General features: G+C 48.4%; 2 protein-coding genes and 1 pseudogene across 3 annotated transcripts in view; all 3 read right to left on the bottom strand.

Annotated features, from left to right (window-relative positions):
* The window catches only part of TEOVI_000861600:pseudogene, a 529-nt pseudogene extending 350 nt beyond the window's left edge, over window positions 1-179 (bottom strand). The window contains exon 1 of the mRNA in view: window positions 1-179. This exon is cut by the window's left edge and continues 19 nt beyond it. Within this exon, the coding sequence occupies window positions 1-179 (179 nt within the window).
* A 588-nt stretch (window positions 180-767) lies between these two features.
* On the bottom strand, window positions 768-2714 carry TEOVI_000861700 (uncharacterized protein; the record flags this gene model as incomplete). The annotated part of the gene is made up of 1 exon (XM_067220759.1): window positions 768-2714. The coding sequence occupies one exon, from the start codon at window positions 2712-2714 to the stop codon at window positions 768-770; it is 1947 nt and encodes a 648-aa protein (XP_067076860.1).
* Window positions 2715-4003: 1289 nt separating this feature from the next.
* On the bottom strand, window positions 4004-8404 carry TEOVI_000861800 (IQ calmodulin-binding motif containing protein, putative; the record flags this gene model as incomplete). Its single annotated transcript, XM_067220760.1, has 1 exon — window positions 4004-8404. One exon carries the CDS (start codon window positions 8402-8404, stop codon window positions 4004-4006), a length of 4401 nt encoding a protein of 1466 aa, XP_067076861.1.
* Window positions 8405-9955: the final 1551 nt, after the last annotated feature.

Raw genomic sequence — 9955 nt, forward strand, 5'->3', positions numbered from 1 at the left:
GCATGCAAACAATACAGGCGCCGCAAGTCTTTCTTCACGTGGTCTCTTCTTCCCTTCCTTTTTTTTTGCAATATAAATTCTCTTCCCCTCTTCCTCCTATCAATGTACCCAAAGCAAACAAACACACAAATAAACAAACACGTATATGGCATCAATAATATATATATATATATGTATATGTATATTCATTTACACTGACACATATTTATATATGTGGATACAGATATATGCATGTATATATAAATATGTATATGTATATTCATGTGCTTGCGTGTAGTTTTTTTTTAAATAAAAAACATATTTATACCCCTTCATCTTTTAATATATATATATATATTTGATCTGACCCTTCAGTTCTTTCAGGTCATTTTACTCAGTTAAACAATGTAAAAGATGAGCATCTCAACACCTAATGCCTTCCCTTTACCTTTCCCCCTTCACTTTAACTTTTTGCGTCTCACAAAGAACATACATTAGCATTAGGGGACAGCGGTACAACAACAACAACAACAATAATTAAAAAAACCCGCTGCCAATATGGTCAACTAACTAACCAACTAACCTTAAGAAAAAAAAAAGAGAGCAAGCGCATGCCGAGAAAAAGTAGAGTGAACGAAGAAGAGAAATCCCAACAAATAATAATACATGTATAACAATCATCATCATCATCATCATCTCGCGCATGAAACTAAGAAGAAAGGAGAACTCGAAACCTGTGGTCGTTGGAGGTTGCAGTAGCCACTAATGATCGCGCAAACACAAGAAAGTTAATTGCGATAGCAACCGCGCATGGTTCGTGCTGCCTCTGCCTCTGCGTACTGCGACTGTTTCAACTGCGCTTGACGCCGCTTAACCGCTGGGAACAAGTCAGATATGGCAGCACCCACTAAGGAATCCGCAAAGTGTGGTAACACCGTGCTGTACCTATTATTTGACTCTACCGCCGCCATGTAACGCTCGACATTTTCATGGAAACGGTTAACGACGCCGCGGTCGGACTGAGAGCAACGACGGCGGCCGCTATGAAATAATGCTCGCTGCTGTTGATGCTGATGCTGATGCAACTGGAACTGCTGCTGCCTTTGTGAAATGTCACTGAACTTCCCTAAGGCTACTTCGCCACTAATTTTCGGTATCTTCTCCTCTACTCTGCCATCTACACCCACACCAACCTCCCATGTCCCCAACCTTGTGCAGCGCCGCCACTCTGCCGATGTGTCCAGTCCATCACATGCCCGTTCTGCATCCATGGGCATGGCGCCACTTCGCATAGAGTGATTTTCCGTCCGTCTGGCGCTTGTAGCAATCTCCGGTGTTGTGCTATCACCGCCCCTTCGGTGTTCACATGAACTGGGTTCATGCTTCACGTGCTGCCCACGTCTCTTCCTGAGAGGGTTGCGATCTCCTCCTTTTACACGTGTGGATGCATTATAATCTACATCTCCTTGTGATGGTCGGCCCTCTTCACTGTGAGTTACCTCGTGTCTTAAGAGAGACGAGCAACTGGGTTGGTGCGGTGACAACAATGGCACGTCACACCGGTTAACCACCATACCTCGACCAAAAAAGTTCTTACTCCCCTCTTGGCGTTGGGACGGAGGCAAAATGTGCACGCCATGTCCGCTGCGATTTGTTTTTACGTTGCAACTCGCGCTCCCACTGCTGTTGGCGATGGCAAACTCTCTTCGGGTTATGGGAGGTACGGGTGAATGAACTTCGTCCTTCCGTGGAGGATACCACACCGTGTCGAAACCCATACCGAAGCTGTTATCCGCCTCGTTACTGTTCTCGATTGCATCCACTAGCAAAGTGGAATTCCACGACAATTGGCGCGCTGGGCTCGTCGTCCTCACGTTTTGTGACGGAATTGTGGTACCTAACTGTTGCCTCAGGAATCCCATCGCTTGCTTCCGTTCTTGACTTTGCACATCAAAAGAACGACTGAGTTGGTCTTCCGTTAGTGCATTTGCAAATATGTCAACGTGACTGGACCCTTGTGCCACAGGAGTGGAGCTGTAAGCCTCTCTACTCAACTCGCACCCCCACATACCGCCACCTGCAGCCGGGTTAGACGTCATCAAAATATCCGTTGACAGCTGAACTAGCGGTGTCGGTGTGTTGGCATCGGTAGAGTGATCCCCACGAACACTAGAAACGGGAAGTGAAGTGTCCTCGTCACGTGTCGCGTTCTTCTTACCGCCTCCAGTTTCACTTCCAGATGTGTTTTTGCTTTCATACTCGCCGCAAGCATTGGACAGCTCGCCACGACGCGTCAACACACGACCAGGGACACACGCTGGAGTCTCATGCGAGGAATTGCCACCTATCTTCCAGTCCTCACAACCGTTGCCCACTATGTGACGGTATCCCTCGAGCAATTCCTTTAACTCCTGCTCGACAGAGAGCAAATCGTTGCTGGCGCACAACGAGCCAGATGAAGACAATGCAGGGGAATCAACGTTACCACGGCTAGCGCGTGATACTACAATCGGTTTTGTGTCAAACCGTTCGGTGGTATGAGTTACACTGATCCCTTTTTTCATTCCTGGTCGCCTCCATTCACATTGCTCCTCACGGCCCAGCTGCTCAGTACCGTGACCTCTATTGCTTGATGAGTGAAGCCGCAACTCTGGTGACGGAATTTGACACCCGTACACGCCGTCGCGGCACCACCCTTGAAGATGCTTTTCATCCTCTTCAATACGCCTTTCCATGGCGCTTTTTCGCCCTCTTATGTAGTTCTTATCAATACTTACCTCCACTTGCACGTACTCTCTCCTCCCCTCTCGCGCCCGTTCTACCACCCCTTACTTGTTTATTCCCTTCTGAAGAAAACAGTTTTTTTTCCCTCTTCCCCCCTTCGATTTGTTATGACGCCTATATGCTATTACTACTTCTTTCTCACAAATGATTTCTTTGATTGGTTCCGCTCACGCGTCGACGCCGAACTCCCGATGGATGTGAGCACACACACGCACACACACACAAGCGGGAGAAAACTGACGGGAAGGTCCCTTGTCTCCTCTTGATGCGGTTGCTGCCGGTTCGGACAGCTTTCGTCGGTGCGCGTCGCAGCTGAAAAATTATAGGTTGGAACCGGAGGCAAATGCACCGTGAAAATGTCCTGCGAGTGAGCCAACCGATGAGCTAAATGCAGCTACAGTCAAAAACGCTTGATGTGTCTAATATATATTATTGCTCTTTTCTAGTGGATATGACCACAGAGCTACCTATTTCCTTTTTACCCTTTTACTGTTTCCCTCCAAAAGGCACTTTAATGAAGAGCAGTAAGTTCATTGGAGGGTAGGAAACAGGACGGAAACCCCCATAAATGTGGAACACTCAAAAAAGAAAAGTGCAAAGTAGAAGACTTATAGCCAGGTGAAGTCACACGCGTGGAAATTTGCCAAGGACGTTATGACAAGTGCCTCCTATCCATGAACTTAACTTTTCAAAAATGCTTCTCTTTTTGTTTCATCCCAAACAAATGCATAACGAGCAGACCCCTGGAGCAACAGTGTTCCAATTTGAATCTTTTATAGTACACATGGAAACACACGAAAACGTCTCAGACGAGCTGCAGCTTGGTGGACAAAGAAGTGATATTTGGTCACCCTTCGAATACAAACCGTCTCCCAATCACAAGCACAAACACAAACAAAAACACACACGTATGGGCCTCCCTGTTCACTCACCTGCATCTACATGAGAAACTCACCCACAAACCACTTGTGGACAACTCACACCGACAAATCGTGGTTTTATAAGTATGTTGGTGGGCGAAAACAAAACAAAATACATAATTGTACAAAGGTATGAGCCAACACCCAACCAATATAGTGGTCAGTAAGGTATCAGGAATCCACCTCTACAAACAGTGGTCAACGCATATCTCATTCCTTTCCCTCTCTAAGGGGGAACTGGAAGAGAAGTCGGGGGTGGGGTCAAGGGAAGAAAACAAAGTAAAAAGGAAACAAAAAGGAAAACACAACTTCTGAAGGTGTCACGAGTCCTCTCTGTACGTACAATATACGCTGTCTAACTCCTCATCACTATCATCAGTGTCCCTCATAATATTTTTGACTACCAACAACGCGGCGGCGCCAGGAAGCGATGTCCTGCTAAAGCACCAGCTAATAACATCGCGGGATTTTTCCTCTAGCACCTCAATTCGCCGCCGATCATGTTCACATTGCAACATCGTCGCCCGCCACTCATCGACCCATAGTTCCACGGCCACCTCTTCCATTTCCTCTCGTTTACGCGCCTCCCGTTGCACCAAATAGGAACGAAGTCGGTAATCACGTCGTGCAAGAAATCCGCGCATGACAGCCTGAATGCGCGTGACACACGAAAGAACTAAAGCACGAAGAGCACGCTCACGCTCTTCCGCCTCCTTCTTGCGGCGCCGTGCTATCCAGCGACGAACCCCACGCTGAATAACGGTTGCGCATTTATCGAGGAATAACTGCCGCCGCACGACCCTGCGGACAATCAACTTATCCGTTAACCGACGGCAGCGTCGTTCCTCGGCTATTTGGCAGCTTCGTCGTGCACGGAGAAATGCGCCAATGTGGGCCACAATTTTCAATTTTTGTTCGTGACGAAGCCACTGGTACAACTCCATGGCTTGACGGCGGAGTCGCAGTGCATAACCCAGTTGCATGCGCACAGTCCCGGCGCGACTCGCACTCTGAATCCTCATCGCTGCATAGAAGAAACCACGACCGATAGCCGCACGGCGGTGCCGTGCGGTTCGTTTTGCTATTGCCATGCGAGCAAATGATTGAAGTTTTATGGTTGCTCGGTATATGCGGTATTCTTCGTCCAGGCGGTCCCTACTGGTAACTTGCTGCACCCTGCGGAGATACCGTACAGTTCCATCAGCAAGGAAGCGACGGACCACGCGCTGGATCAACAGCACTGCACGCACTGTTCGACGGCAGTGGTTGAGTGCATTGTGCACAACCTGCAGCCGTAAGGCATTCTTCCATCCTTGCTGTATGACTGCGGCAGCCTCTTCACGTTTGACCTCACGATGTGCAGCTTCCAGCGCAAGACGCTCACGGCGGCGTTTGTACTCCTGCAAGCACAACCGCACAAGATCGATACTTTCGTTAAGTTTTCGCTGCCGTTGCTCGTACTCTTCTGCCAACCGCTCCCTAAGGAGACGCACTTTTCGTCGGTCCAGATGGCCTTTATAGTGTCGCTGAATGACAGTTGCCGCGCTGTTTTGTTTTCGAAGCAACTCCTCTTCTCTCTGCTCTTCCTTAATTTCACGCTCCCGCCGCCGCCAGTATTGCCTGCGTGGATAAACAAGTCGCCACCAACGCGCCACGATCGTCTGCGCCACAACGCGCAGCCGTAACTCTTCCATGTTGTTGAGTCTAAGCAGTTTACAAAGGTACCGCTGAACTCTTCGCCGAGCAACGTAATCCTTTCCATAGCGCGCAATAACAAGTGCTGCCTTGATTTCACGATTTTCTCGTTCAATTCGCTCATCCATAGCCGTAGCGTACCTTTGCTGCGTCAAACGCAGATGTTTTTGCGCGACAACAGAGTGAATAAAGCCTTCAATACACATTGCTGCGGCCTTTTGCACCCGGTAAACACGCTTGTAGAGAATCTGCTGCCGTTCACGCAGTGCAACACGCGCCTGATAAACACGCCAGGCGCATTGTATTTTGATGGCTGAGAGCATACGCCACTGGAAAAGTTGCCGGAAGTAGTTAACGAGTTCGATCTCGCAGCGTTCTTTTTTCTCTTCTACTGTTTCCTCCTCACTTTCTTCACTCTCCTCAGTTTCCTCACTTTCTTCGGTTTCCTCCGTTTCTTCTTCATCCGATTCATCTGATTCATCTTCCTCATCCGATTCCTCTTCCTCATCCGATTCCTCATCTTTTTTATCCTCACAAACTAACCCATGCGCCGACCCCTCACGTTCACTAGCTGCTGCTTCACCTGAATTGGGCCTCTGAGTGCTATCAGAAGATTGGGCCTTGTCGATTCTGGGTCGGCGTTTGGGTTTCTTCGCAAGCGCACTTTTCAGGTTGAACGCTCCCGAACTTTCTTGCAGGTCAGCGTCAGAGTCTCCTTTGTCCATTCCCAGTGCGGAATCATGTAAGGGGGAACCGACTGATGAACTTCCACCATCCGCTGCTCGCTTGTGGCTTCGTTTCTTCACTTTGCGCTTTAGTGCCTGGGAATCGCTCAGAGGGGCTTGGGAGGCGCGTAAAGATCCGCCCTCCTCGGAGGTGGTGGGTTCCTCCTTATCATGCCCCTTTGCTGATCGCTTCTTTTTCTTCTTTTTCTTCATGTCGTCACCAATAAGACCCAGTCGGGCAAGCAGCGCGTCACCGCTAGAGAAATCGTTGAAGAGACTCTTGGTAAGATCCTCACTCTCAACGCGCTTCCTGACTTTCTTCTTCTTCTCTGTTTTCCGTTTAGCTTTTTTCACTCGCGCCAGCAGTTGGTCCCCGGCACCAAGGTTGTCGGCGGCAGAATTTTCTGTAACTATGGCTATTTCCCCGGTACCACTCGACGTCTTTTTCCTTGCTCGGACACGGTTTAATAGGTTTGTTAAGGTTCCATCACCACTAAGCTCATCGGTAACAGTACCATCATCGTCATCATCATCGCCATCTGATTTTGTATCTTTATCATCGCCCTTCGCTTTCTTATGCTTTTTTTTGTCATCTTTCCTGCTTTTCATACGATCAATACAGGCTAATAGTGCTTCCCCACCAACGAAACCATCGCCGTCCGCCTGCAACATGCCTTCATCGATCTCCAAGGTCGATTCATTTCTTTCCTCTTTTGATTTCCTTGACTTTTTCTTCGACTCGCTTCCACCTTGCGCTGCACCTGGTTTCCCTGGCCCGACAAATGCAGGCAGAAAACTTCGTTGGCGACGGAGCCTCCTTCTTCGCCGCTGTATTTCTAACATTTTTTCCCTCTCCCGCTCTTCCTCGCGCCTTTTCTCCGCAAAAAGCGTATCCTCCACACTCACACCGCCGAGCCGCAGCGCATCACTCGGCCGTCGTAACCTGTGACAGGTGAAGAGGTGTTTTGTATTTACATGTTCCCCACTTACCACAACCTCAACGGTCCGTTTTCGCGTTCCACCAAGAGGCATAGAAGGGTCCCACTTTATGGCAGCCTGGTACCAATTATCGTTTAGTTGAGAATCCGAATCACCTACAACTACTGGGAAACTCGGAAGGCGGTCTTGCAGCGAGGGAAGTGCAATTTTCGTGCTGACAGTTGCGAACGAGCTCATCCCTGCGGTCGTTACTGTGCGTGGGGTAGAGGCGTTGCGCGATGGTGCAGTGACCCTACCTTGGCTAATCTGTGGCAGACTCAATATGCTTTGATTCGATCCAACTGTTTCGCCAAGGATGTTAGCCTCAAGTCGTGACGGTCGGTTCGATCTTCTTCCATCCTCATGCGGCTCTACCATGGGTTCCGCCTGATTTGGGGCATCTTGGATGCCCTCAAGTTTCAAACGAAGCGGATGGTTGGGTTCCAAGTACTGCTTACCAAGTTCTAAGGCCCTCGAAAAGCTGGTTTGCATTTCTCGTTCTATAGCCAACTGTTTATTACTATCAACTTCCAATGAAGAAATATGCTCAAGTTCACAGCCAACATTGTACAGCGCGACCGGAAGGAGCTCACAAGCCTCCTTCATACAATTGACACCGAATCCCCCTGCCGATGGGTTGCTTACCGCAGTTTCCAACATCCGAACAGCGGCGCGGTGACGCCTGATCGCTCGGTCACACTGACCCGCGTTATGTAAGAGGACGGCAATCTGTATGGAACTCATCGCCTGTCGAAGAAGGTTCACCTTCTCCTCAACGGCGACCAACTGCTGCACCGTCTTCGGGTCAGCGGCATCTCCTTGACTTGTCACCACGGCCCGCTGCTTCCTCACAACGGCGGCTACATGTTGTTCTAGTTTGCATGCCTCTTTGGCCTGCTTCACAGCCTCCAGCATATCCCCTTGCGACGCATGACCTTGGTTGTTATGGGCAAACAATTCCCGCAACATAACATGCGTATCGCGAACAACTAACAAAATTTGCGCCGCTATAAGGGGAGGAATGTGCTCCTGTATGCTGATACTGGGTATGGAGGCGTCGCTTCCGTGATCATCCCTGTTACTAAGAGGAGCACCTTCCCGCTGCAGCCATATGCCGTCTGGAATACAGGCACGACGAACCTCATGCCCGATCTCAGCAGCTTTATCTAATGCCTGTATGGCTTTGGTCCGCACACCCATGGCGGCCTTCCAGTCAGGTCCGTCAACTACGCCGGGTGGAATATTACTGGAAGCGAGGAGGAACTCCTCAATATTTTGTTTTGCCTCAATTTGCAACCGCTGGAGTTCATCAAGTCGTTCCATTGTGCAGCTCGGAAGTTAGAAGTGGGGATGTAAAGCAGATCGAGTCAGTAGCAACCGGCAGAGAAAGAAGAAAGTAAAACAAACCCACACAGTCTGTCACAGTAACCGCGTAAAAATTGTGGGACTAGCCGTGCAGTTCCTCTATTCCTCTGGTCACGCGGCACCGGTGCAGAACTGGGCACCACCTCTATCTGCTGCTTGTTTTCTTGTCCCTTCGCTGGTCAACCAACCGAGTTTAAGAAAATAAGGGAAGTTAAAAGAATGGCCAAATTTGCATAATATAAACATGTGCGCAAAACAGTGAAGTTGAAAAAACTGGTCTCGCATATGTGCGTGGAGATGAGACTAAGTACGTGGGTGTGGATGTGCACGCGCTACACGGCACAACGAGAGATGAAGAAGTTGACAACAGCGACATTTTCACACGGAAGAGTTATACAAACACGTCAACACAAAAATAACCAGGGACTAAGGGAGAAAGGAATATGCATAAATGTTGCCTCCAGCACCCGTGGACCGTGTTGTTAAAAGTGTATTACCTGCCCATCTTAACAACCGCCCACGGACACACACACACACACATATATATATATATATATATGTGGTTATCAGCAAGGGAGAGGGAAAAGAAGGGTTGCAATTCACACTACAAATAGTAATATATATTAGTGTGTATGTTTGCTTGCACGCATAAGTTTAACAAGGCAAAGAAAAAACAGGTACAGTAGACGGTCGTACTCAGTTTCTGCATCTGAGACTTCCTGATCTGGCCTGACCTCACCTCATCTCCCCCTTCTCAACCCTTTGAGCTGCCAAATCCTCAGGTAAAATGGAGCGCCGCAATACGCCTCAGGCGGAAAAGTAACGAAAAAAAAAACGGCACACTAGTGACACTTTCATCCCCTTATTCCTTTTCTTCACCCTTCCTTTCAACAGCTCAATAACCATTTCATCTTTTTCCTCGTCCACTTCATGTCAAGTGATGTCACAAAAATCAGTCCCATTCCCCCCCGTACTCTCTTTTTCTGATGCGCTTCCTCTTTCAATCCGTCCTTCCCCAGCTCCCTTCAAAGACCACCACATCCCCTCCATAATGCAACACACAACAAAAAGGAAAGAGAGGAATGGAAAAAGAAATGAAGAAGAGAAAAGAGGTTGAAGGAAAAGAAAGGAAAGGAAAGTGAGACCCTACTCAGAGAATGCATTGACAGCAACAGTTGTGCCATTACGTGACATGGCACCCATTTCCGTTTCTTCATAGGAATACCATGGTTTTCTTTTTTTTTTTGTCCGGGGGGAGGGGGTTGCCTTGTCGGTCATATATTTCTTTGCGGTTTCACTCCACTGCATCACCGCTGCTCCCTCCCCCGATAAAATTTTCCGCAAGTTCAGCAAATCGATTCCGTGAGTTGTTTTTTCTTTTTCTTTTTTTTTCTTCGTTCCCTCCTTCTTTCCTTCCTTCTAAATGTACGTATGTTTGTGCCTCACTGGAATTCTTCATTTTATTCATTTCCCTCCATCTTTTCATTCTTCTTTTCCCTCTTTTTTTTT

Source organism: Trypanosoma equiperdum, assembly GCF_001457755.1.
Source record: "Trypanosoma equiperdum strain OVI genome assembly, contig: ctg_1224, whole genome shotgun sequence".
Classification (NCBI taxonomy): domain Eukaryota; phylum Euglenozoa; class Kinetoplastea; order Trypanosomatida; family Trypanosomatidae; genus Trypanosoma; species Trypanosoma equiperdum.